Here is a 26,943-nt window from a genome sequence, read left to right as displayed (position 1 = left end):
GAGAAGGGAAGGGCAGGTGGTTCCCTTGGCCATGTGCTTTGTGGGGTCCATGAGATAATAAAAGATAAGGTTCACTAAGTACCCACTACACACTGGCACAATGTAAACGCTCGTGTGGGGTATTTCACTGACTTCTCCCCACAATCCTTGAAGTAAGTTCATTATGGTTGTCCCCTTTTTACCAAGGAGGGGACAGGCTTTAGAGAATGTCCAAGGTCACACAGCAAGCAAGTGTAGGCAGTGGGCTTAGAACCCTGCTTTGTCTGACTCAGCGCCCATTGTCTGAATCACTACAGGGTCAAGGTGGCTGGGAAGGAGGGAAGCGACGGCCCAAGCCGACACCACACAACAGCCTTAGACCAGGGCCACCCCCTCCTCTCCTCTCCACAGCTCTGCCCTATCCCTTTGCAATAACCTACTGAGGCATAACAAATTCTCCCTGAATTTAGCTGCATAAAACAACAAAATAGTTACCATCTCACCATTTCTGTTGGTCAGGAATCTGGGAACAGTTGGTCTAGGTGGTTCTGGCTCAGGGTCTCACATGGGGTTGGAGTCAAGATGTTGGCCAGGGGTGTGATCATCTGAAGGCTTGACTGGGGCCGGAGGAACTGCCCCGTTCACTCCCAGGCCTGGCAAGTTAGTGCTGGCAGGTTCCTGGAGGCCTCAGCTACTCACCATGTGACCTTGCCGTACGGCTACTTGTGTGTGCCCTCACAACATGGCCTCCGGCTTCCCCCAGAGCAAGTGACCTCAGAGAGAGCAAGGTAGAAGGCTCAACGTCTTTTACAACCAAGCTTTGGAGGTCACACACCATCATTTCCCCAATTTGTTATTGGTTTCGAGGGTCAGCCCCATACTGTGCAGGAGGGGCTTGAAAGGGTGTGAAAACCAGCTGGCTGCCACAGCACTCACATGAGGGTCCTATCTTCATTCTCAGCCTCCCGGGACAGAGAGAAGAGCTTCACGTTCTGGGGGGTCCAGTAGCAACAAGATACTTGTTGATCTCCCGGGCGCCTGAGTGGCTCAGTCGGTTAAGCGTCTGCCTTCGGCTCAGGTCATGATCCCAGGGTCCTGGGATCGAGTCCCGCATCAGGCTCCTTGCTCCGCGGGAAGCCTGCTTCTCCCTCTCCCACTCCCCCTGCTTGTGTTCCCTCTCTGACTGTGTCTCTCTCTGTCAAAAAAATAAATAAATAAAATCTTTAAAAAAAAAAAAAAAAAGATACTTGTTGATCTCCCAAATCCTTTCTGCTTGGGGCTAGGCAAGTGGACGTTGACCCTAAGAGAGAAAAGGGTCCCTCCAGCTGCCCCTGCCAGCCAGGAGGGTGATCCAGAAGGTGGCAGCAGCAGCCGCACAGGCAGGGACAAATATACCACCATGAGGCCAGATTGGGTGAACCTCACTGCTGACTTGGCTACCCCTTCTGGGTGCCAGCACAATACCCTCCACCTGAGCCAGGCAGTCTGGAACAAGTCTTCGGAAGCAGACGGCCTAGGTTCAAGTGCAGGGAGAGAACCAAGACTGGAGAAGAGTGTTATGGAGCCCATCACCCCACAAGACTTGCTTAGCACCCTCTTAAACCTCATCCGCCCTCCCCATCAAAGTTCTCTACCTGAACTCAGGCCATCTCTCGCCCTCTTGGCCCTGTGCTGAGGCTTTCCCTCACATCCCCTCTCTCGACCACCTCTTATCTCCCCACCATCACCATTTTCTCCCACCCCTGCAGAACCACTGCTACTCCAAAAGGCACCTCTGTGAAAATTAGAAAAAGATGTCTCCTTCCTCAAGTCACTTGCCTGCCATCTGCTGGAAAATTGTCTTAATACATATACAAACCCATGATAGGAATATACGCTGCCCTTGTGCAGTATACAACCTGCTCAACTGTACACAGCAGCTCTTCACCCAGCATCTGAATCCCTTCCTCATTCCTGTACAGCAAACCTTAGATCTCCCTAATTAATACTTATAGCTAAACTTTATTAAGTGCTTACTTTGCACTGTGGACAATGCTAAGCCCTCTCTATGCATTAGTTCATTTAATCCTTACAACCCCCCACTCTAAGAAGTAAGGATCATCATTACCCCCATTTTATAGATGAAGCAAGTAAAATGGAAAGAAATTAAATATCTTTCTCTGGTCACCCAACAAGAAAATATTAGAGTCACGATCTGAACTCAGGCCCACCTCCAGAAATCAAACTCTTAGCTGCCAACTTCCAGCACACTAGCCCCACCCCCATCACCCAGCTGAGGCCCACAAGGCCTAATTTCCAGTAAGTTCAGCCAATTCTTTCCTCTCAGGAACTGGAGGAGGCAGAGACGCTCACTAAGCATTATAAGTTAGGATAATCTTTCCTGCCCAAATGGTTTGTCAATTGATGGAATGAATGAAGTCTTTTCTTTTCCAGTACAGCTAAAAGGTGTTCAGGAAAAGTGGGCCTGGGACCCCCAGCTGCAGTGGCCGAGCCTGCGTGTGGGGAAGCTGGTGGAAAAGCTAGTGCCTCTCCTTCACAGATCCATCTTCTACCTCAAGCTGAGTGACCCCAAGTACCTAAGAGGTAATAGCAGGGGGCAGAGTCCCATTACTTCAGGAACACAGCATCTGGGGGCACTCCTCCCGGTGAATGGTGGGGCAGAGTGGGGGGTGGCTGGGAGTAGGGAATGTGCCTCCCCTTGTTCAGCTCACCCCAGGCTTGGGAGCCTTCATCCTAGACCAGAGGGGAGGGTCTGGTCTGTCCCAGAGAGTGGGATATCTCAAAAGTAATTCAGCCCTTTGTGCACTAAATATAGTATCCTGCTAGTATCTCTCTGATCCACCCTATAAGCCTGGCGTGAATCATTCCTGGGGGTGATAGAAGCGGGCAACTTATAAAACCAGCCCCTCATGCTTGTCCAGCCTCCTAGACTCCCAGCTTCCAGTCAGGTGTGTGTGAGTGAATGGGGAGATGATTAGCCAGCACACCCTTCCTTCTCAGCAATGGCCAGGCTGCACATGACCACACGCCAGCCCTCTCTATGTAGCTCTGATCTCCACGTGCCCCATTCTCTCCCAGGCCTGGCCCTTAAGACCATCCCAACCTGTGTCACCCTAAAAGAAGTCCCTTGGCATCTGTTTTTGTTTTAAGATTTTATTTATTTATTTGAGAGAGAGAGAGCATGAGCTGTGGGGAGGGGCAGAGGGAGAGGGAGAAGCAGACTCCCTGCCTAGCAGGGAGCCAGATTCCGGGCTCGATCCCAGGACCTTGGGATCATGACCTGAGCCAAAGGCAGAAGCTTAACCGACTGAGCCACCCAGGCACCCCAATTCCTACTGATTAAAAAAAAAATTTTTTTAGAAGAGGAGCTTCCTGAGTGTTTCAAACATAATGTGCAACCAGCAGGCAAGGCTCAGAGTCCTGAGCAGGCTTGTGTGTGGTCAGGGCTACCTGGGCAGGGACACCCAATTCCTGGGCTTGGGCTGCAAGAGCCTGGGTACAGTTAGGCAAGGCATGGCCCACTGCTCCTGGGTGTTTTCCCCTCACCCCACCTCTCTACCAGAGTTCCAGCCAATCATCCAGCCTGGGTTTTGGAAGCTTCCACATGCCTGGACCAGCACAGATGCTTCCATGGTCTACCCCACGTTTGAACCATGGGACTCCTTCTCAGAGGAACGCAGTGATTCGTGTCTGGTGCAGCTGCTGGGAACAGGGTGGGCCCCCTGCACTTGCCCCGCTTCCCAAAAGCCCAAAACCACTTGCTCCCTGCTTGTCCTCCTGTCCCACTTGCTCTCCAAGTCCCTGTGCGAAACCAGGCATAGCCACCACCCCACTAGCCACCCAGACACCAACCTCTCCCACCCTCATTGCACCTAAGCTGCCCCCCCACTCCTTGCACTTCCCCCCCACACACCCCATTGGTCTCTCACACCAAAGGGATCCTTTCAAAAAACATATCTGAACATCCCGCCCCCAGTGTGAAGCTTCCTGTTGTTCTCAGAACAAAGCCCCAGCTCCTGCTGCCCTTCCAGGTCTCCAGGCCCCTCTAAACCAGCCCCTGGGGCTCTTGTCAGACTCCCAAAAGGACCTACTCTGTCCCACTTCTAAACCTTTACTGTGCCCGGCTGGCATTTGTGGGCCTCCTCCCACCCTGCCCCACCCCACCCCCCTGCCTAAGTAACCCTGCTTACACTTCAGGGCCACCTCCAGCATCCTTCCTCCAGAACCTTCCCTGACCCCACTGCACAAGGCTGACCTCCCCGAGTAGGCGGGTTCTCCTAGCACCACTGGTAGCCATAGATACAATTTACATTTGTCTAGGGTTTTGCCTCCCTCCCTGGGCTGTAGGTCTCTGCAAGCAGGAGTACAGCCTAGTTAAGCTCACCATTTCATCCTGCTGTGCGGTAGGCTTGGAGCCAGCCCTGAATCAGCCCTAGGTTCAGAGAACTGCTGTATAGGGCAGTGACGGGAAAGACCGTACTTGGGAGTCCCACGGAGCAGTAGCAAGTCACAGCCCCCTGGAGCTCACCCAACCCAGGATAACTCCAGGGTCGCCTCCCCTGTGCTGGGGTGCTGATTTAGCAAATCAAGACACAGTACCCCTATGTGCTATCCAGCAACCCCTTGTGCACAGCTGGGTGCCTGGAGCCTACTGGGGTTCTAATAACTAGTGGGGGGACAGGGACCAGGGAAGACTCCATGTCCTCAGGCTTCCTTTAGGGCACCCTCCTCTGGGGCCTGAACCACTTCTTCCCCAGGACAGACAGCAGCCAGCCCTGCAGGCTCTCAGACTTCTGCAGGACCCTCATGACCAAGCCCGGCTGCTCAGGCTACTGCCTGTCCCACCAGCTGCTCTTCTTTCTCTTGGCAAGAATGGTAAGTGCCCGGCGGGGGCCAGCCTCGCACATAGAGGAGAGAGAAAGATAAAAAGGGGCTTGTGGCAGTGTGGTTTGTGTGCTACACACCAGGAAAATAAGCAGGGTCTTGGACTTGTGCTTTGGACATCAGGAGGGAGAAGTAAGAGCAGCCTGCCATCTGTCCAATATAACATTGAACCCAACTGCGGGTGAGGGGGGGGCAGGATTTGGGATTCTCATTGGACAGATCGAATTGCATGCTAAACTGGGTCGTAGGCATCGGGAAAACAAAGAGAAAGAGTAAAAGAGAAGCAGCAGAAAGAACTCAGTCAACAGTAACAAATGGAAAAGGATTTAGAACATCTGGTCCATAGCAGCTTCTAGAAACCCAAACCAAGGCAAACCAGCCCCACCCCCACCTCTGCAGCACCCAATGCTCTTCCAAGCCCAAGAGCTCAAACTTCACTAAATAATGATAATTTTTAAACATATGTATTTCCCCATATAGAAAGCTAAGGCTCATTATCTCCATTGAAAGAGGTGATTCCATGTGCAGAAATTCTTGGCTGAGAAGGTACTTAATGTTTTAGGTAGGTTTTTAGAAAAATTTTTTTATTATTTATTTGCAAGCTGTCACTATCCAGTATTTCTGTAAATACAATAAAAATCAAATTACGAGGAATATTATTAGATTCAACAGGTAGAAAGCTACTCTGACACATTGTTACAGAAATTGCCAAAGCCCCTTCTCATCTCCTGTTCTGTCCCTGAGACCGGTCCATGGCCCACACTTTGAGCAGCACTGAAGCTAGCCAGCTGGGTTAGCCTGGAATCTGAATGTGACAGCAGCTAATGGCTATAACGCTCCAGTGTCAGGCCTGTGTTGGGCACTTCCTAACTATGGTACCACCCATCCAAGTGAGCACCTCTGGTGTAGATCCCAGACACATCGCCCTTTCCCTGTGGCTAAGACCCTTGAGGCTCAGAAAGGTTAACTTAGCAAGCTAAGGTCACACAGCCCCTGAGTGGATGAGCCGGGACTCAAACCCAGCTCTTTCTGATCCCCCCCGCCCCCCACCGGGACACAGTCCCAAGCGGTCCAGGGGTGTAAATGGGGAAGAAATTCTGGGAAAAGGGGAAAGACCTGCCCCAAAGGCAGCCACCTACCAGACCATCTCAGAACTACAAGTCTTCCCCTATAGCAGAGTGCAGGTCTGTCACCCATCCTTCTGGCTGTTTGTTCCCCTCAGAAAGGATGCACAGGGGGACTGTTCTGCCAGAGCCAGCACTACATGAACCTCTTTTGTGCCAACATGATGGACCTGAACCGGAGAGCTGAGGCCATCGGATATGCCTACCCCACCCGGGACATCTTCATGGAGAACAGTGAGCCCTGGCATTCCTCTCTGGGGACAAAGCAGAGGGGTGTGCCTGCACGCGCAAACACACACACACACACACACACAGTAGGGCTGCCAGATTTAGCAAATAAAAATACAGGGTGCCCAAGTAAATTTGAACTTCAGATAAACTGAATATCTATTTTTAGTATAAGTTTATCCTGAACATTCCCTGATTTGTGCTTATGCTTTAAAATTTGCGTTTGTTTATTGGACACTCAAATTTAACTGGGCATCCTATATTTTATCTGCCATGATGTGACTGCTTCCTGCCCCGAAAGGCCGACCTAGTGATGGAGCTCTGGACTGACAGGCTAGCTCAGAGATGAGGCAGAAAAGGGGTCTCTGAGTGGCTGCTCCTTGGCTTGGGTGTCTAGATCCCTCTACTGACCCTGACTCTTGAGGGACTCCCATGAAGGCCCTAAATGGGAGGCAGGACCTAGCCTGGCAGCTGCCTTCTTCCAGCCACTACACTGAGTACCCACCCACTGGCGGGAGGAGGCAGGGGGCACTGTGCAGCCTTGGGCAGTGGGAGCAGGTGGGTCTGGGGGACAGGCCTGTAGAGGGTCTTTTGCTTCCAGTCATGTTCTGTGGAATCAGTGGCTTCTTGGATTTCTACAAGCTCCGGTGGCTGGAGGCCATTCTCAACTGGCAGAAGCCGCAGGAAGGATGCTTCGGGAGGCCTGGTGAGCTGCACTTCCACCCTGGCTGGGAGCGGGACGCTGGTAGGGGGCTGGGTTTCTAGGCCGAGTGAAGAAAGGTGATACAGTGGTCTTAGTGGCTCAGAGAGAGATTCGCAACATGTATATGCATGCAAACACACATGTGAACACACACATATGGAAATGGGCTTGGACCTTTGGAAGCCAAAATTTTGCAGGGTGGGAGACAGTCTCGTTGGAAGATGTTGGCCCCCTGCACCTGCATGAACAAATCTATTGCTTTAGTGAGTATCCCCTGAGCACCTGCTCTGTACCAGACACTGTTCTAGGCTCCAGGGAATACTAGGGCCCTGAAGAAGAGAGGCAGAAACCATCTAAATTAACCAATAAGTGAGATAATTGCAAGTTCTGATAAGGGCTGTGAAGGAGACAACAGGCTGAGAAAGAAAAGAATATGGAAGAAGGTTCTTTCGGCAGGAGTATTCAGGGGAGACGTCTGGAGCAGGTGACATAGAAGCAGAGGCAGAGAGGACACAGCCCCTTTCCAGCTGTGTGACAATGGGCAGCTGGTCCTCTTTGCAGTAAGTCACTTCACCTTGCTAAGCCTTGATTTCCTCATCTGTAAATAAATTAGTATAATAATCTCCTTCCTGAGCTGTGAAGAGTAGACATAATATATGGGAAAGTACCTGTCCTGTGCTTTCACAGGACAGAGGCGGCCCCCAATAAATGCTGAAGCTTGGGATGCTCAAGGAGGCAAAGCTTTTGAAATAAGAGCGTCTGTTCTCAAAATTGAGGAGTCGATAAAAATGCAGATTCTCAGGCCCCCAGACCTACAGATTCAGCAGGTAGAAGGTGGGCCTGTGGAACTTGCATTTTTAAGAAGCTCCTCCTGCTGTTCTGATGTGGGTGGTTGGGGGACTACAACTGGAGAAACATCAGTAGATGACAAATTTAGGCAGTGTGTAAGGATCTGCAGACAGGCACTCAAGGAACCTTCTGGAAGGACCTCCAGATTCAAGAGAAGACCTGAGTTGCTTGAGGTGTTGTGAGGGGGAGGAGGTTTGGTGAGTAATGTGTGAAAACCCATCTCAAGAAGGTCACTTTCCTACTCTTCTCCCAGATGCTGAAGATGAATTATCAAAAGCCATTCAACGCCAACAGCATGTTTTGAGGAGAGTGAAGAGGCGAGAAAAACAATTTACAGGTAATGAAAATACCCGGGAGCCTTCTGGGCATGAAACCAAGACACCCCAGAAAGGCTGCACACAGACTGATGTCAGTGGAGATGTGCCTTGCCATCCCTTCAGGGCCGGGTCTGGGAAGTGGAGGGCAGGGTAAGAAGTGGGAGTCCAGAGATCTTGTCTCCAGAGAAAGAAACATAAAAGAAGTTGCAGCGTGTTACTGAAAATCACAGAGATCACCCCCTCTCCGTCAAGGTCAAGTCAGAAAACCAGAACCTGCACCAGGAACTTGAGGCAGAGGGAATTTAATGTAGGGAACTCTTCTCAGAGGTGTTCCAAGAGGTGAACCCAGAAAAGTGAGAAAACCCAGAGATTAACCACTGCAAGAAGCCACTACTCTCCCCGGAGGCAGAGCTGGAGGGACTGTGGAGCAAGGTGGGGTTAGCAGAGCCTGCAGGGGTTGGACATGGAGGAGGCAAAGACGGACAGAAATACCCCGTCTTCTGCCCTCTTTCAGCCTGTGTCTGCTATTGCTCAAACCTAACCAGAAGCTGATGAGCAAGGCATCCTGGGAAATGTAGTTTGGAAGGGTCAGTGCACTGTGGTTTGGAGCGAAAAAGGGCAGGAGGGAATCTGAGCCAACAGGCAAGTGACCAGTGCAGTCCCCACGGCCACGTGTCCGGATGTCCCCAGCTTACACCTCTTGTCCTGGAGCCATTATGAATAGTGCCCCCTTTCCTCCCCAAAGTGTCTTGGTTGAGATGATAACTTATGTGATCAGTCCACCAGTGTAGAGAAACTGAGAGTCAGATACAGTTATATGGAGAAGGGAAGATAGGCAACATTTAATATGGGAGGGAGGGAGGGATAAAGAAGGAAGAGAAGACCTGATTCATTTTTTTATTAATAAAAAATAAATAACTGCAAGACAGAAGCAGGAAAGGAGGTAGAATAGCCAGCCCCCTTAATAGATGCCCAGCATAGGTTGGTAAACGATCCCAGTAACTAAATGTCTCCCCATGAGCCCCACTGTAGCCTCACCATCTGCCTGCAGGTAGACAAGAGAAGGGAGTGGAAGCCCAAATCCAAAGGCTGGGCTGGGGAAGGGTGAGAAGTTCTCAGGAGACTTCCAGAGGCCCCTGACACAGGGGCCTGTGGCTACCCACGGCCACCTGGTAGGCTGCCCCCTAGAGGCAGACAGCTGGACTGTAGGACTGACCTGAGGGCTGGAGAGGGAGCTGCAGAAAGGCCCGAGGTCCTTCTCGGGCCCCTGCAGATTGACAAGTCTGGAAAACTGCCCAGGAGGGAGTGGTGCTTTCTTTCCTTCTGGTGCACACCCCCTGCACACCCATGGACCAGGGGGAAGCCTGCGTGGAGATTTGCAGCACAGGATTTGAAATCATGCTGTCAGAGTTCGAATCTGCTTCTTCCTCACGGTGGGGGTCACTCAACCTCTCTGAGCCTCAGTTTCTTTATCTGTAAGATAGGGACCTAACAGTGCCTCCTTCATAGAGCTCTTGGGGGTTAGTATCAGATCACTGTACAAAGCACGCTCCATGGTATTTGGCATAGGACAGCGTGAGCTGCTGGGGTGGGTAATTAGCCTTCTTGAAACCTGCATTCTCCCTCCCTCCAAAGGCCCTAGCTGGGGTCCTTCCCTTCTCCAAGACTGTGCGGGGAGAGAAAAGTCCTGGCTCCCTCCCACCTGCTCAGAAACACAGGATGGGTGGCCTACTTTAGGTTTAGGGAACTAAGTAACATCTAAGGTGTTATTGCCTCAGGCCGGTGTCGGGAAGGTGCTCTGGGTCACCTGGGACCAGGCAAGACTAAGGCAGCAATGAGGGAGGCTATCAAGGTCAAGAAATGAGCTGTGCAGCCCCTAGGGCTGTGGAGCTCAGCTCTGCTACCTGAGCCTCGGTTTCCCTGTCTGCAAAAACAGGCAATAGGGTGCTGTCCTAGAAGGTTTGAGAGCAAGGGGAGGTGGGAAGGAGCTAGACAAGGGTGTGGCCTCAGGTCAGATCCCAGGGGAGGGGAGCTCTGGAGTGGAAAATTGTACCTGAGTCACCCCCCTAAGATGGGAGGCTGGGCTTTTGTGTCCTGTATTAAGGCACTGGGAGGAGGCATAACCTCCCTGATGAGGAGGCTCCAACTGGCTGGGGTCATTTCTATGGAGAAGGGAGTCATTAGTGGCCAGCACTCATAGCAGCTGGTGGATGGGTGCCCGGCCCAGGATCTGGCTGGCTGGGGAAGCATCCGAAAAGCACTCATAACAGAACTGTGGCCACCACACAGTAGTCACAGGGAGGACTCTCTCTCTCCCCAGATGGCTGTTCCTCCCACAACACAGCCATGGCTGTGGCAGCCCTGGGGGGCTTCCTCTACGTCCTGGCTGAATACCCCCCAGCAAATGGAGAGCTGTGGCAGTCCACACTGGTGCTACCCACAGTCGCTGAGACAAATGTTTCCACACCTGCCACTGGAAGATGAAACGGATGCCAGATGCCAGTAGTCAATCCTTCCTCCCTTAAATCCTGGGTGCCTGGGCCATGCCCTGACAAGGAGGCAGCAGAAGAAACGACTAGCAAAGCAACCCAGCTTCATCCCGTCGGGGAGCAGGGCCAGGGAAGGGGATGTGGGGATGGATCCAGGTGTGGAAGCAGATGAATAAATTCAGAGTGCAATTGAGTCGTGTTTCTCAGCCCTGGGGACAACTTCTAGGGCTCTGTTTCAAGTCACGACACAAACTCCAAGGAGATCCGTAACTTGAGTCTTAAAGGCAATTTGTTCAGATGTCAACGGTTCCATCTTTCCCAGTGGGAGAAATAAGGGTCTCTGAATTTAACAGTTCGAGTCATGACTAAACTTGAGATATGGTCACAAACGGCAGCACATAAAATGTTTATATCCACGCAAGGAACTCTACAGTACCATGTCGCGTCCTGTCATGGCCGTGTCATTTTACAAAAGGCAGGGTGGCATCATGGTTAATGGTGCAGCTCTGTGCCCAGGCTCCCTGAGTCCAAATCCCAGCTGTCCCGCTAATTAGCTCTGTGTCCTCGGGCAAGGTCATTTAGCGTCTCTGTGACTGTTTCCTCGTCAGTACAATTGGGATAATTACAGCACCTGCCTCAGGATTACTTGCAGTGCTGTGACCATCACCTTTGTAGGGTACTGAGAACCATTCCTATAACATGGTAAGAGCCAGGTGAGTGTTACCTGCTGCCACAGCAGGGAGGATGTCACATTACCTGGAGGGCTTGTCCCTGAGGCAGTGGGCATGGAGAGCTGACTGGCCAACTTTTCTCTTATTCCCAGCTTATACTTCTTCCCTCATGTTCTGCTTCAGTGTGAGTAAATCTGAACATGTCAGCTAGAGTTCTTTTAATTAATTTATCTGGTTTACTGAAGTACAGCTGACATACAATCCCCTGGAACTCTGACACTAATCTAGTGTTGGAGGAAAGACCTTCTGGAACGTTATCACGGGTCCAGGTACTGTCTGTGATGCAGATTTCAGGCTAGGACAGACACATGTCAAAAGGAGACTGGGGTAGAAAAATCAGCTAAAAACCCAGTCCTTTGGACTGGAAGGTTCTTTAAGTCCATCATCTTGCTTTGCTTCGAAGTGAAAAATAATTGCTCATCATCCCTATGTGACAACTGCATTGTATTTGAGAATCTGAATTCAAACACCCGTGCTCCTTCTGTGCTCAGCTAAATAATCTGGTGGGGGCAGTGGTTCTTCTAAATCTTTCTCTTGGGAGTTAGTCTCTTCTGTCTAATCCTCTTTGCTGGTGCCCCTGAATGCTTTCCTGCAAGTGCTCTTAAGTTGTCAGGCACACAGAAATGGTCCTGGATTTCGCTGACAAGTTTGACTTGCTTTTGAGTTGCTAGTTTTCTTGAGGAACCAAGGGCCAGAATTTAATACCTACTTGGCACTCCATATGCTTCAAGGATTTCTTCCACACTGCGTCACAAACCAAAGTTTACCAAGATAGGCACACAGCCTAGAGATGGGTGGGCAGCACATAACCGGTTTAAGGGGGATTATGCCTCACCCCCCTGTCCTTCCTGCATTCAGGATGGATCAGTCACTGGAGCCTGACATTGATACATTTTTAGAAGGTTTAATTTACCAAACTAGGGCGGGGGTTGGGGGGAGGCGATGACTGTAGCAGAAATCTGGGTTTATAAGCCACTTTCAGGAAAAGGGAATCCTAATGCAAACTGGGACATGGGAAGAAAAATTTGCAAGATGAACCCCACTTGAATTGTCATGTCTTTGGGTTACAACTGCGATAGGGCACTAAGAAGAGGTAAAAATACCAATGGATGAGTCTCTTCACCACTCCCCCACCCCAGACCTTAGCCTCTCACTGAAGATGAATCCCATGAGCATTTAACATGATGTGGAGGTGGACCTTCACTTCTTGTATTCTAAACACCCAGCACTGGCTCACTTCCTAGAGGAGTTTCTCAATGTGTGGTCTGTGGCCACTGGCATTAGGACCAGCTTGAGGAATCTTGTTAAACATGCAGATTCTGAGCCTGGGTGGCTCAGTCAGTTAAGTGTCTGCCTTCGGCTCAGGTCATGATCCCAGAGTTCCAGGATCCGGATAGTGTCCTACATTAAGCTCCCTGCTCAGCGGGGAGTCCACTTCTCCCTCTGACCCTCCCCCCTCTCATGCTTTCTCTCTCTCAAATAAATAAATAAAATCTTTAAAAAACAAACAAACAAACATGCAGATTCTCTAGCCCTGCCCCTAGAGATTCTCATTCAGACCCCAGGAGGGGGCCTGGGGACATGCCTCCTTGGCAAGCTCCCAAGGGATGCTGATGCTCGCCAAGGCTGAAAACTGTGGGGTCCTCAAGGCCTGGACCTGTATGACATCAGGTGGTAGATAAAGGGAACATCTACAGTTGACACCGGGCAGTGGCCTCGATTGTGCATTCAGAGGTGTAAGTAATGTCCCTCCTCTACCCTGCAAGATTCTTTTGGCTGGTCTAGAAATTAAGTTGACATAAGACAAATTAAAGGAGAAAAACAAACAAAAAAGTTTAATAATGTGCATACTGCCTGTCTACATGAGAGGCCCAGGAAAACTGAGTAACTCCCTGCAGTGGCCTAAGCCATCACCCTAAATACCATCTCCAGCTAAAGACGAGAGAAGATGTTGGGGGTGGGAGGTCAGTTATGGGAGGTTGCTGGGGAAAGCACGGTAAACAAGAGTAGATTTAAGTCCATGCTGTCTCTATTGATAACAGTTTCTAGAGATTTAGAGTCAGCCATCTCCCTCTTTCTGGTAATGAGACGAAAACACACTTACAAAAGGGTAAATTCTGTTTTCAGAGCTTCCCTTGTGTCTGCAGTTTCTTAAAAATAACCAGCTTAAGATAATCAGTATGCCAAAGACTCATATCTTGGGGTGGCAAAATTTGCTCCCCTACACCCTCCTTGGTGCTCACACTCACCCCACTGTGACTTTAGGTGCTCCAGCAATGTTCCTGTCAAAAGTGTTCCCGATAGGCCCCTCGCTCAAGATAAAAATGTCCCCTGTAAAAGAGTATTTCTGTTAAATAAATCATTGTGTTTTTAAAAGTACTTCCCTTTAAGATGTAAATACGTACAGGAAAAGTTGTGAGCTCAAACTTCAGAACAAGCTGCCTCCTCTACTAACATCTGTGTGACCCTGGGTCAGTAGCTTGCCCTCTCTGTACCTCCAACTTTTCTGTATAATGGGTAACACAATAACATCCAACATCTAGGATTCCTGAGATAAAATGGTGCAGGGTAAGCCCTGCACACAGTGTCTGAGGCTTAAATGAACTCAGTGGCTATTAGGAGTGAGTTTTCTCAGAAAAGCCAGCATCCACACCACCTCGGCCTCTGGGGTTTTATCAGTCACCTATTATTTATGAGCAAAGGATGTCATTCCCTGGCAAATCCTCCATCCATCCCTTCAATAAATAGTGACTGAGGACTTACTGTGTGCTAAGCTGTGCTCTGGGCATGGGAGATGCAGCTGAGAACAAACAAGGGCCCTGTTCCCATCATTTAAGAAATATCCATGCAGTGCCTACTGTGTGCCGAGGACTATGCAAAGTATCAGGGGAAAGTAGTGAAAAGCAGACATGGTCTCTGTCCTCAGAGATGACAGTCAAGGCGGGAGAGACATAAGCAGCAGCTAAAATCAGGGGGCGCCGGACTGCCTCAGTCGGTGGAGCACAGAACTCTAGATCTTGGGGTTGTGAGTCTGAGCCCCATGTTGTGTGTGGAGATTACTTAAAAATAAAATGAAATTTAAAAAAAGAAACAGGGGCGCCTGGGTGGCTCAGTTGGTTAAGCGACTGCCTTCGGCTCAGGTCATGATCCTGGAGTCCCGGGATCGAGTCCCGCATCGGGCTCCCTGCTCAGCGGGGTCTGCTTCTCCCTCTCCCGCTCCCCCGTCTTGTGCTCTCTCTCTCTCAAATAAATAAATAAAATCTTAAAAAAAAAAAAAGAAAGAAAGAAACAGTTATAATCAAGCAGATTGCACCTGTGATGGGAAAGACTGGGTGCATGGCCTGGACATGGTATTCATTCCCTCAACCGACAAACTGACAGTGACGTCATTTTGGAATGTTCGTGAGGTCTGGAGCCGACAGCCAAGAAAGAACTCTTGAGATGTCTTTGGTGCAAAAAGGTGGTTTCATTAAAGCACAGGGACAGGACCCGTGGGCAGAAAGAGGGACTGCACCAGAGTTGTGAGGAATGGCTGATTATATACTTGGAAGTGGGGGAGGTAAGGACAAAGGGAGGTGTCCAAAAGCACTTTCATACGCTAAAGATTTACAGGACACTGGAGGCCTGACTATTCCTGAGTTAAAGTTGTTTTTCCTTCTAGTAAGGCGTTAACATGAAGATAGTTGGGGGCTTCCTGGAGAAATGCTATACTCTGCCTGCCTCAGGTCCTGGTCAATGGGCTGCAGCCATGTCCTGCAAGGCTCTGGCCCCTGAGCTCCCACAGCTACCCCTTTTCCTATCCCTCATGTCTCAGCCTAAATGGGCTTAGAGAGGCCTTCCCTGCCACTCCCCTTCTTTCTCCATCCTGCTTCTTACCACACTTGGGTTGTTTAGTGTCTGTCTCTGCAAGGGCAGGACTGGTCTGTCTGTTTCATCAGCATCTAGCACATAGGAGGAGCTCAATCTGTTCAATCTACAAATGACTGTGGAACCCAAATAAGGAAGCTGAGAGAAGACAAAGGAACCTAACGAAGGGTAAATGTGAGCAGAGGAGAAAGCACTGAGTTAGTTAGCTGGTATGGCTAGAACTGTGGGTTTGGGCTTAGAAAGATAAACCAAGGCATGTTAAAATTTTTAACTAAGAGTTTGAGCAAAAATCAATTCGAATTGGGCAGTACCAAATTGAAGTGGATATGAGCCAGGGGAAAGATCTCTACTGATAAAGTGAGAAAGTGAAGAAAGGAAATTGATTGCCTATAGCTTAATGCCTAGTTGGCTGTTAGTTAAAGCTGTTTGCAATTGGTCATCCTTAGCATTTTGATTTCATAACCTTGAGGCATTTACAGGCTTAGGTTTTGGTTTGCTTCTTTTTTTTTTTAATTATTTAAATTCAATTTAGTTAACATATACTGTATTAGTTTCAGGGGTAGAATTAGTGATTCATCATTTGCATACAACACCCAATGCTCGTTACATCAAGTGCCCTCATTAGTGCACACCTTGGTTTGCTTCTGTAGGCAGTGTTAAAGAAAGAAAAAAAAAAAAAAAAAAAGACGGGTGCCTGACCGGCTCAGTCAGAGAGCATGCAACTCTTTGATCTTAGGGTTCTGAGTTCAAGCCCCACATTGTGTGGAGAGATTAGTTTTTTTAAAAAAGTAAAAAAGAGAGACAACAGGCCCCAAATGAAGTAACATATGCCAAGCCCCATGTCAGCCAACCAAGACTTAATATCTGACTTAACTACAGTTTCAGACTCTTTCAGGAATGAAACCTTTAACCAGTCAGTTACCTAGTCAGCACTAGTGAAGTCATCTGCACCAAAGGCCCTTGTCCTTCCCTCAAAGGAAGGTGACCTTGCCTGAAACAATCCACTCTGTCTCACTCCCTTTCTGCCTATGAAAGCCTTTCATTTGGCACAGCTCTTTGGAGCTTATTTCTATTTGCTAGATGGGATGCTGCCTAATTCGCTGAATAAAGTCAATTTAATCTTTAAATTTACTCAGTTGACTTTTGTCTTTTAATAGCAGCCATGGCATAAAGCCACATCAATCTAATGGCCTCCTTGTTTAATTAATAGGCTGCTCAGCAAATGGAGAATTTCCATGGGACTTAGGCACTTAGATATTATGTGCTTGTTACGTGTTTTGTCAAAGGAGTGACAAAGTTGGGAGGAGACCGAAGGTCAGAACTCTTTATAGAGACTGCCTGTACCTACATCTCCCAATTGACGTAGAGAAAAAGAGGACTTCCGGGGACAGGGAAGCTGGTCGCAGGTCTGGGCTTGTTTGCTAAAGACTTTTTGCAGCCTGGATGTAAAGATTAGAAAGACATCATCCCTTCACATCAATATGATGAGGAAGCAAAAGGCAAGCTGAGGACAAAGCACAAGCTGAGATCCCACAACACCCTCCCCACCTCCCACCCACCTCCTCCCTGGACTCCAGGTGGGAAAAGTGTGACCTTACTCCAGAAACTCCCAACTGTTAATGTTAATGCTTTGCTACAGGGACAAACAACCTTAGCTTGACTAAGTCGCAAGGCCTCCAGTATCCTGAAAGTCTTCTTTAGCATATGAAAGTGCTTTTGGACACCTCCCTTAACCTCCCCCAACTCTCAAGTATATAATCAGCCATTCCTCACAACCCCAGGGCAGCAGCTCTTTCTGCCCTCAGGTCCTGTCCCCCTGCTTTAATAAAACCACCTTTTTGCACCAAAGATGTCTCAAGAATTCTTTCTTGGCCATCAGCTCCAGACCTCACCTACATTCAAAACTATATCAAAGGTCATAAGAGACCAAGGCTAAGAAACTGTTCCAGATTCAGGGACACCACAGAGACATGACAAGAAATGCAATTCCTGGATTGGACCCTGGATGTGGGGAAAATAGCTGTAAAGGACATTATACATGGGGCGCCTGGGTGGCTTAGTCGTTAAGCATCTGCCTTCGGCTCCGGTCGTGGTCCCAGGGTCCTGGGATCGAGCCCCGCATGGGGCTCCCTGCTCTGTGGGAAGCCTGCTTCTCCTTCTCCCACTCCCCCTGCTTGTGCTCCTTCTCTCGCTGTGTCTCTCTCTGTCAAATAAATAAATAAAATCTTTAAAAAAAAAAAAAGCTGTCTTTATAAAAAAAAAAAAGGACATTATATAGAAAATTGGCAAATTTTCTGCGGATTAGTTAATAAACTCTATCAATGTAAAACGTCTTAATTTTACTTAGCCTGTGGTTATGTAGGAAGATGTCCTTGTTCGTAAAAGATATATAAAGTACTGAGGTGAAGGATCCCGATGTCTGCAACTTGGTTGCAAATGGTTGGTGGGTGGGGTGGAGTATGCGAATGAAGTTGAAATAATAAACTAAACGGAACAAAAGTTAATTAGTAAATATAGGTAAAAGGTATATGGGAGTTCTTTACATTACTCTTAGAACCTCCAGAACCTCCGGTAAGTTTGAAATTATATCAACACGAAAATTGCCCCCACCACCAACCCACCTACACTCACCTTCTGAAGACAGTAAATTATAGGACAAGATCTCGCGATATCCAAAGGAGCCTAAGCAATTCTGTTCCGGTTGAAATCGGCCACCAAAAAACTTGAGTCACGTGGGGCGACCCCACGTGATCGGAGGCCTGGTTCCAACATGGCGGCCTCCATGGGTCGCTGGCTTCTCTTCCTCCTTGCGCTGCTTGGCTTCCTCCGGGAGGCGACCAGCGGCCTCGACTCGGGGTGAGTAAAGGTCTGGAGGGGTGAGCCTGGTTCGGGGAGTACTCCGCCCGGGACACAGCCCTCCGAGCTCACGGCCGCCCTGTCCCCGCAGGGCCTCCCGCGACGACGATTTGCTGCTGCCATACTCCCGCGCGCGCGCGCGCTCTGCCCGGGACTGCTCAAGGGTGCGCGCCGGCAGCCGCGAGCACGAGAGCTGGCCACCTACCACGGCGACCCCCGGCACCCGCGGCCCGGCGGTGCGCACCTTCGTTTCGCACTTCGCGGACCGCGCGGTGCCTGGCCATCTGACGCGTGTGGCAGAGCCCCTGCGGACCTTCTCGGTCCTGGAGCCCGGTGGGTCCGGCGGCTGCGCTTCGAGGCGCCGCGCCACCGTGGAGGATACGGCGCGGGCGGCCGGCTGCAGGGTCGCCCAGAACGGCGGCTTCTTCCGCATGGACACGGGCGAGTGCCTGGGGAACGTGGTGAGCGACGGGCGCCGGGTGAGCAGCGCCGGGGGGCTGCAGAACGCGCAGTTCGGGATCCGCCGCGACGGGACCCTGGTCACCGGGTGAGGAGGCAGGGAGCCTCGTGACTGTCGAGGGCAGAGGACCTGAGATTTGGGTTGTAGCCGTGGTGCTGGGTTCAAGTCACCTGACAAAGCTGAGCCTCCGTTTCCGTTCTGCAGAATGGGGATAGTAATACTTTCATTGCAGTTATTTCCCAGTATCACTGAGCGCTTGCTTTGTGTCAGGCAATGTGCTGCGCATTGGGGATATAGCAGTGAACAAGCAGACAGCCTTTGTCTTCACGGACCCCTCCCATTACTAGGAAAAACAAATAAAAGCCAGGGAAATGATTAAGATAAATTTAGATTGCATGCATGTAAAGAAGCAAGGAACAGGGATAACCAGTGTAAATGGAGTGTAGATTTTAGGTAGGGTGAATAGGAAAGGCCTGTCTCAGAAGGTGACCTCTGGGTTGAGACCTGATGATTAATCACAAGTTAGCCAAGGTCAGAACTGGAGGAAGAGCACTACGGTCAGAAGGAACAGCAAGTGCTAAGGCTCAGAGATGCACAGGGGTTTGGTGTGTGTGAGTGACTGAAGGAAGGAACAGAGTATCAGGGGATGACAGGACTGACTTTGGTTATTTAAAAACATGCTCTAGGGGCGCTTGGGTGGCTCAGTTGGTTAAGTGTCTGCCTTCAGGTCCGGTGGTGATCTCAGGGTCCTGGGATCGAGCCCCGAGTCAGGCTTCCTGCTCAGCAGGAGAGTCTGCTCCTCCCTCTCCCTCTGTCCCTGTTCGTGCTCTCTCTCTCGCTCTCACTCTCTTTCTCAAATAAATAAAGTCTTTAAAAAAAAATAAGAATAAAAACATGCTCTAATCCTGGCTGGAGGCTGGGTTGGAGGGACCAGAGTAGAAGCAAGGAGACCAATGACGAGTTGTCAGTAGGCATCAGGTGGTAGTTTGGCTAGAGTGATGGCCTAGGAAGTTGAAGGCCAGAGATGAACTTGAAATCTGTTGAGAATCGTTTATATTAGATGAATTATTAACTGTGATGCATAGACTGTTTACAAAGGCTGCACTCAGGACCAGGATGGTTCCTGGCACACCAGGAGGAGTCAAGCAGCCAACCTGAGGAGGGGAGGTAGGAGGGAACCCTACTACCTGCAGTTGCCCCTGCCAGTGAGTGAATCTCATGCCTTTTCTGTGTCCAGGTACCTGTCTGAAGAGGAGGTGCTGGACACTGAAAATCCATTTGTGCAGCTGCTGAGTGGGGTCGTGTGGCTCATCCGCAATGGAAGTGTGTACATCAATGAAAGCCAGGCGGCTGAGTGTGATGAGACACAGGAAACAGGTTTGAGGGCGGGGTGTGGCATAGTCTTGTTGAGAACCAGGACCTCTGGGCTGGTGGGGGAAGCTATTCTTAAGTCTTTGAGCAAGTACTATTCAAGGTACAGGGGATCGACAAATGAGGTCCCTGCTCTTGGGGAATACATAAGAAAGAAAATAGATATGTAATTTACTGAAAGGAAGTGGCAAGTGCTAAGAAAGAAAATAAAGTTGGGGGAAAATAAAGTTGGGGGGAAGAAAGGAGCTGTGAATCAGAATCCCGAATCCCTGGGGGTAAGGCCCAAACCTGTGTGTTTTAACAAATCCCTTGGGTAATTCAGTTTGAGAACCTCTGGGATGTGGAGTACTGGTGTGGGAAGGGATGCTATGGCCCTGATGTGGAAATGGCTGTTTTAGACCGAGCAGTCAAGGGAGGCCTCACTGAGGAGGTGCCCTAGATTGGAAAGAGCAAACCACAGGAAGAGCTGAGGAGAAGCACAGTCCAGCCAGAGGGAGCAGAAGGTGCAGAAGCCCTAAAGCAGAAAGTGGCTGCAGGGTGGTGAGAGAGGAGCCCCCAAGATGAGGTAGGAGAAGCAGGCCAGGGCGGCCATGTTGGGCTGATGAACCATGGAAGTCATCAGAGGGCTTTCCCCTGGAGGCTGATGTCACTTAATTTACACCTGAGAAGGGTCATCTGGCCGCTATGTGGAGACTGAGTGGGATGGGGCAGAGGGGAGGCAGGACGATACACGTCTAAGTGAGACACTGGATGGTGTGGAACGGGAGGTGGAGAGTGGCATTGGACTACCCAAAAATAACAGGCAGAGCCCAGGAGTCTTCTCAAAGGGCAGGTGATCAGCCAGGCTTCTTCTCTTTTAGGTTCCTTTAGCAAATTTGTGAACGTGATGTCAGCAAGGACAGCTGTGGGACATGACCGGAAAGGGCAGCTGGTGCTCTTCCACGTAGATGGGCAGACGGAACAGCGGGGGTGAGTGCCAGGAACTGGGAAGGCCACGCCTGGGCTGAGCCCTGCTTTGAGGAACTTCAGCCCACTGACAGCTGGCCATCGGACTCCCAGCTCTTCCCTGGGGATGTTCACGTCCATCTGTCCCCTGCCTTCCCACGCAAAACAGTCCCTAGATCTGTCTCACTTCTTTTTTTTTTTAAAGATTTTATTTATTTGACAGAGAGAGACACAGCAAGAGAGGGAGCACAAGCAGGGGGAGTGGGAGAGGGAGAAGCAGGCCTCCCACGGAGCAGGGAGCCCGATGCGGGGCTCGATCCCAGAACCCTGGGATCATGACCTGAGCCAAAGGCAGATGCTTAACAACTGAGCCACCCAGGCGCCCCAATCTGTCTCACTTCTGAGAACTCATTATCCCCTACACACTTCCTCTCAGTCTCCCCAACTTAGGCCTCCACTCTCCTGAGCCCCGGATAGGGTGATAGGAAGTAATTACAAAGTTAGCAGGGAGAAGACCTCTGTTCCAGTCCCAGCTCTGCCATCTGCTAGCTCTGTGGCCACAGACAAGTTGCTCAACCTCTCTGAGCCACAGTTTCTTCCTCTGTAAAGAGAGTGTGTTAGTTTGCTATTGCTGTGTAACAAACAAGCACAAACAGCACTCATTTGTTAGATCACAGTTCTGTAGGTCAGAAGTCTGGAGGGCTCAAATCATGGACAAAATCAAGCCGTTTGCCAGGCAGGGCTCTCATCTGGAGCTTCAGAGCAAGAATCCTCTTAGCTCATTCGGGTTGTTGGCAGGATGCAATACCTCATGGTTGTAGGACCGAAGTCTGTATTTCCTTGCTGGTTGTTGGCCAGGGGACCCTCAGCTCCTTCAGGCTGCCCACATTCCTTCCCATGCATGTTACCCTCCCCATCTTCAAGCCAGCAAATATGTGTCCAGTCCGTTCATCCCCTTTGTATTTGCAGTCTCTCTCACTTCACATTCTGCCACCAGACAGGGAAAGTCTGCTTTTAAGAGCTCTTGTGATTCCTTTGGGCCCACCCAGATAATCCAGGACACTGTCCCCACTTGTGGACAGCTGAGCCATGTAAGATAACACAGTCATGGGAGTGATCTCTCATTATATTCACAGCTTCCAGGGATTAAGATGGGACATTTTTGGGGGAAGCCCATTTAGAAATTTGTCTGCCACAGTGGGCATGATACTGTCTACCATGGAAAGTAAGATCAGTTAAACCGGAAATGCAGTGGACACGGTCAACATTAATGCTCTTGTGCTTCAGCGTTAACCTGTGGGAGATGGCAGAGTTCTTGCTGAAACAGGATGTGGTCAATGCCATCAACCTGGATGGAGGGGGCTCCGCCACCTTCGTGCTCAACGGGACCTTGGCCAGTTACCCATCAGATCACTGGTAAGCATGCCAGAGCCCCCTTCTTGAGGTCTAAATCCAGGCCTGTCCTCACCTGTCTCACTCAACAAATATTGAGCACCTACTATGTGCCAGGCCCTGAGGATTCAGCCGTGAGCAGGAGAGCCAAGATCCCTGCCTCTCAGTGCTTACAGGAAGAGAGTTGAATCATGCATGCTGTACCAGTACCACCCACACCAAGAAAAGGGGATTGATAGGTCAGGAAAGACCTCTCTGAGCATAATGGAACCTGAGCTGAGATCTGAAGGTTGAGAAGGTGGCGAGGCAGGGCCAGGAGAACCTTCTGGGCAGTGAGAACAGCATATGTAAAGACCCTGGGGTGAGAAGAACCTGTAAAAGGCTGAGGAAGGGGCAATGGAGAGAGAGGCAGCCCTCGGGGGCTATAATAGGGGATAGGAGGGGTCCGCTGGGGATGGTCAGTGCCTTCACACACCGTGTCCCTCTCCCCCCCCCCGCCCCCCGCAGCCAGGACAACATGTGGCGCTGCCCACGCCGCGTGTCTACTGTGGTATGTGTGCACGAGCCCCGCTGCCAGCCGCCTGATTGCAGTGGCCACGGGACCTGCGTGGAGGGGCGCTGCCAGTGCACGGGGCGCTTCTGGCAGGGCGCGGCCTGCAACAAGCTGGACTGTGGCCCCTCCAACTGCAGCCAGCACGGGCTTTGCACAGAGAGTGAGTGGGGTCTCTGGGGCGGCAGCTGTGACTGGGGCTCCCAGCCCTCACTGCCCGGCCCTGCCTGGGCCCCTCACCTGGCCTCCTTGGTCTTCTCTTGGCAGATGGCTGCCGCTGCGAAGCTGGTTGGACGGGGTCCAGCTGCGGTGAAGGTAAAAGCCACCAGGCCAGCTGCTTCCCCACCCCTGGCCCCATAGGGAGAGGGGAGCGTGGCAGCTGCCTTTACCCCCTCCTGTTTCTTGCTCTTGCCTGACTGTAAATCACTGCATTAGTCTCCTGCAGCAGCCACAACAAATTCCACAAACTTATGCTGTCGCAGTTCAGGAGGCCAGAACTGCAAAATCAAGGTGTCTGTAGGGCCCGCACTCCCTCTCAAGGGTCTAGGGGAGGCTCCTTCCTGCTCCTTCCAGCTCCCGGTGGTTCCAGGCGTTCCTTGGCTTGTGACCACATCACTCCGCTCTCCGCCTCCGTCTTCGCATGGCCTTGCCCCTGTGTGTCTGTCTCTCCATTCCCTTACGCAGACCCCAGGTCATTGGATTTAGGGCCCACTCTAAATCCAGGTGCCCTCATCTCTTAAGATCTTCACTTAATAGTATCTGCAAAGACTCCGTGTCCAAATGCGGTCATGTTCACAGATTCTGAGGATTAGGACACAATATTCTTTTGGGGGGACACAGTTCAACCCCCTGCAGCCATCCACAGTTTCAAATCCTTCAGGGCTTTCTTTTGAGTAAGTGAAAGGAATAAACCCCTCAGCCTGACCTGCCAGGTGCTGCAGCCCCTCCCTGACTCACTGACCCAGCTCTGCTCCCCCAAACCCCAGCTTAACTGCCCTGTCCCCAGGGGCCTGCCTACCCCACCCCCTCCAGCAGTCTGCTGCTGCCGCACTTGTCCCCACCTGTACGTCCACGTCTGCTTTCTGGCTCACTGGCCACCTGCCCATCTAGACAGGAAGCTCCAGGAGGACTCAGCCTCAGGGCCTGCCTTGAAGTGGATTCTCCATAACTTTCTGTTGGAAGCATATGTGAATCTACGGGGCCATTGGGGTGACAGAGTTCTGTTTGCTGTCTTGTTGGCCCTCACCTAGGCGGGGCGGGGCTGGATTTTGAAATGACTCCCCTTTCCCCATGCCAGCTTGCAGCAACGGGTCCTTCGGGGAGGCCTGTGCCATGAAGTGCCAGTGTCAGAACGGAGCTGCCTGTGACCCGGTCCGAGGGACCTGCACCTGTCCTCCTGGCTTTACCGGAGACACCTGTGGGCAGGGTAAGCTAGATGGGCCCCAAGCCAGCTGGGAGGAAGCGCCAGGGGCACCTCCAGGGTCTAGCCTGGGGGGACCCCGGGGGGCACTTCTGCTTCAGCCCGGCTCTGCACACACCTGGGGCCCATTCCGTCCGTGCAGAGAGAGGCCCTGCCACTGAGGCCTCCACTTCTTCCTCCTCTCCACAGAGTGTCCTCTCGGCTGGCACGGGCCAGGCTGCCAAAGGCCTTGCGAGTGTGAGCACCAGTGTCCCTGTGACCCCCAGACTGGCAACTGCAGCCTGGCCCAGACACCAGCCCTTAACAGCATCCTCTCCCAAGGTATGGCTCCTCCCAGGCCCCTGGGGGGGCAGGAGGGGGCACACCCCCCCCTCCCAGTGTGTCAGCCTCTCTCTGGTCGTTTACAGTGAAGCAGTGTCTCCAGCCATCCAAGACCACCCTAAGAACAGGAGAACTGTCCCTTCTCACCGGGTAGGAGATTTGGTGGGACTTGGGGTGGGGACGGGAGGAAATCCCCCCTCCCTCCACCTGCGAGGTATGGCCTCTGCTCAGGGACTCAGCAAGGCTAGAAGGTGGTAGCAGGGCACCCAGGTGACATTTCTCCAATGTAAGCACAGGGAGATGCTCATAGCTGATGCTCACAGACACCGAAGTGGCCCTGGGAGATGGGGAGAAGAACCCTGGTCACCGCCCCAGTGGGAGTCAAGGGGGCAGGGCATCGGACTCCTTTCCCTGTGAGACTCGTAACTTATTTTCTCAGTACCTGGTGCCTGGTACAGAAGTGCCAAGCCCCAAGGAACTCACATTTCTCAAGTACCACTATGTGCTCCTTGTGGTGGGCTTTATCTCTGTTTTCTAGTGCAGTGGGTCTCAAACTTGACCTCTGGTAGGGGGTACTGAAAGAGATTGCTGGGTCCTTTCTCTGGAGTTTCTGCTTCAGTAGGTCTGGGGTGCAGCCTGAGAATCTGCATTTCCAGTGCTATCCCAGGTGATGCTAATGCTGCTGGTAGGGAGACCCCGCTTTGAGAACTTCTTTTCTTATAGTTCTCACCTCATGGCCCAGCCCCGGGTGCCAGCCCAGCCCCGGGTGCCAGCCCAGCCCCACCCCCATTGGAGGTGGGAATCAGGTGTGGGTATGAGTGAAAAGTTCCTGGCAATGTCCTAGAGGACAGTCTCATCATTAATAATGCAGATCCCAGGTCCCTCCTGAGGTCCTGACTCAGTGAGCCTGGGGTGAGGCTCTGAAGGCCCAGAACCACACATGAAGAAAACCCTTGGCAACGTGCTTTGAAAATGCACCCAGAGCAGGGACAGTAGCTCCCGGGAGTGCCCTGCCCCCCGTCTTAAGTTCAGGCTCCTCAGGTGTGAGACTTTGAGCCCCTCCTCCCCGGTGCAGACCTGGATCCCATTGACAGCTGCCGGGCAGGGAAAGGGAGCCATGGGGGGCTGACGAGCATGCCCCCGCCCCCAGCAATATGCTTGTGTCCGCTTTTGTATTGAGGGCTTCAGCCAAAGATTCACATGAAGGAGGAAAAACAAGGATCATTGAAAGACCCCGCCAGCTCTGCAGGAGGGAGGAAGGGGTGCAGTTCTCCCTGCTCTGTCTGCTTTGAGGTTTCTGGAACATCCCCTGGAGACCAGGATGCAAACTGATGCCTCTTGGGGCATCATTAGATCCCCAAGTGTATTTTATTTGGCCTGCAGAATTTAAAAAAAAATTTAAGATTTATTAGCAACATCTGAAAATCAGTAACAGTCATGTTAAAAAAAAAAAAAAATTGTGGTTTCTCTTGAAATACCAGGAGATGTGGCAGGGCTGGCCTGCATGCCACATAGTGACTCACTACTGCTCCCCGAATGTGTGTCTGGAGGCCCCCAACACTGCCACTGTTGTGTGGGAGGGAGGGAGGGAAACCCTTCCCCTCCTGCCCAACAGCACTGCCCAACAAACCCCTGTTGAGGCTTTTTCTTCTGCACCCAGGACCACCTGGCTAGCCCTCACCCTGGGCCTAGTTTTCCTTCTGCTGATCAGCACAGTGGTGAACGTGTCCTTGCTCCTTGGCTCAAGAGCAGAACGGAGCCGGCACCTGGATGGGGCCTACGTTTACCACCCACTGCAGGAGATGAATGGGGAGCTCCTGGCCACGGAGAAGGAACAGCCGGGTGATGCCCACAGCCCCTTTAAGGACTGAAGCCTCCAGCCTGCTCTGAAGGCTCGTTTCGACAGGGTCTGATTTCTGCAAGGGAAATTTCAAGGCCGCTGATCATCTGGGTGATCTCAGCCCCCGTGCCAACCCAAGCTTCTGACAGCACCTGTGCCTCAGCCCCTCAGCTGGCCCCGGGCCCTCACCTGGTCGCCTGCCATGACACATGCAACCCTAGCAATACCGTGCTCCCCAGAGAGAGACTGCGTCCTTCCCTGCCTGCCTGTGTCTGCTGCCTGTGAGGCCTCCCCTGAGGGCCTCCTGCTGCCAAAGAGCCTCCGGCCTCCCGAGGCTGGGGCCGCTAGCGATGGAATGCACCATGACCGCACCATGACCAAATGGCAGGGTCCAGCCAGCCCCCCTGGACGGGGATGGATTACAGAGATGAGGGCCGTGTCATGGGACCCTTTTGTACAGACCTCATCACAGAATTTGCCAATTAGAACTCTTATTTCCTGTCACAGGAAGCTCCTTAGAAGGGGGGGATGAAATCATGTTTACAAGCTTTCTATTTTGGTATCCTGCCACCAAGAGAGGCTTTTTATCACTTGAATAAATTGATGTAATTAAAGGA

At 51.3% G+C, this 26,943-nt stretch overlaps 3 protein-coding genes and 1 long non-coding RNA gene across 7 annotated transcripts in view; 2 read left to right on the top strand and 2 right to left on the bottom strand.

The window, feature by feature from the left end:
• ALG1 (ALG1 chitobiosyldiphosphodolichol beta-mannosyltransferase) overlaps positions 1-1,115 on the bottom strand; it is a 20,983-nt gene extending 19,868 nt beyond the window's left edge. The window contains exon 1 of the mRNA XM_064592510.1: positions 916-1,115. Within this exon, the coding sequence (XP_064448580.1) occupies positions 916-934 (19 nt within the window). The 5' untranslated portion in view covers positions 935-1,115. The remainder of the gene's footprint in view (positions 1-915) is intronic.
• The window catches only part of CUNH16orf89 (chromosome unknown C16orf89 homolog), a 12,690-nt gene extending 1,924 nt beyond the window's left edge, over positions 1-10,766 (top strand). The window contains exons 2-8 of the mRNA XM_045870586.3: positions 2,413-2,562; positions 3,542-3,692; positions 4,737-4,854; positions 6,086-6,221; positions 6,817-6,921; positions 8,021-8,104; positions 10,405-10,766. Coding sequence (XP_045726542.1) covers positions 2,413-2,562; positions 3,542-3,692; positions 4,737-4,854; positions 6,086-6,221; positions 6,817-6,921; positions 8,021-8,104; positions 10,405-10,568 — 908 coding nt within the window. The 3' untranslated portion in view covers positions 10,569-10,766. The remainder of the gene's footprint in view (positions 1-2,412; positions 2,563-3,541; positions 3,693-4,736; positions 4,855-6,085; positions 6,222-6,816; positions 6,922-8,020; positions 8,105-10,404) is intronic.
• On the bottom strand, positions 6,854-17,920 carry LOC129045822 (uncharacterized). Its single transcript, XR_008506088.2, has 3 exons — positions 17,803-17,920; positions 13,554-13,635; positions 6,854-6,976 (listed from the first exon to the last, which is right to left on the bottom strand). It is a non-coding gene; the product is annotated as an uncharacterized LOC129045822 (long non-coding RNA).
• On the top strand, positions 17,884-26,943 carry NAGPA (N-acetylglucosamine-1-phosphodiester alpha-N-acetylglucosaminidase). Of its 4 annotated transcripts, none has more exons than XM_045874908.2 (11): positions 17,884-18,027; positions 18,119-18,574; positions 19,725-19,864; positions 20,719-20,827; positions 22,091-22,219; positions 22,703-22,908; positions 23,013-23,060; positions 24,043-24,171; positions 24,355-24,486; positions 24,573-24,636; positions 26,147-26,943. In XM_045874908.2, the coding sequence occupies exons 1-11, from the start codon at positions 17,942-17,944 to the stop codon at positions 26,355-26,357; spliced, it is 1,710 nt and encodes a 569-aa protein (XP_045730864.1). In that variant the 5' UTR covers positions 17,884-17,941; the 3' UTR covers positions 26,358-26,943. The 4 variants fall into 4 exon arrangements, with proteins under 4 accessions (XP_045730864.1, XP_064448575.1, XP_064448577.1 ...); XM_064592505.1 differs by lacking the exon at positions 26,147-26,943 and adding an exon at positions 25,667-26,110; XM_064592507.1 differs by lacking the exon at positions 24,573-24,636 and having other exon boundaries at positions 26,147-26,296.

The sequence above is a fragment of the Mirounga angustirostris genome, unplaced genomic scaffold, assembly GCF_029215605.1.
Source record: "Mirounga angustirostris isolate CCGP_5_RB_7025 unplaced genomic scaffold, mMirAng1.0.hap1 SCAF_5, whole genome shotgun sequence".
Taxonomy (NCBI): Eukaryota; Metazoa; Chordata; class Mammalia; order Carnivora; family Phocidae; genus Mirounga; species Mirounga angustirostris.
Note: the sequence above shows the minus strand (reverse complement) of the source record. Positions and strands in the feature narration are given on the sequence as shown.

What these genes read in the sequence shown, in the direction of transcription:
- NAGPA (XM_045874908.2), top strand. Translation starts at nt 17,942, where the DNA reads ATGGCGGCCTCCATGGGTCGCTGGCTTCTCTTCCTCCTTGCGCTGCTT. An exon ending in ACCAGCGGCCTCGACTCGGG is followed by an intron (nt 18,028 to 18,118) that starts GTGAGTAAAGGT and finishes CTGTCCCCGCAG; the next exon opens with GGCCTCCCGCGACGACGATT. An exon ending in AGTTACCCATCAGATCACTG is followed by an intron (nt 22,220 to 22,702) that starts GTAAGCATGCCA and finishes CGCCCCCCGCAG; the next exon opens with CCAGGACAACATGTGGCGCT.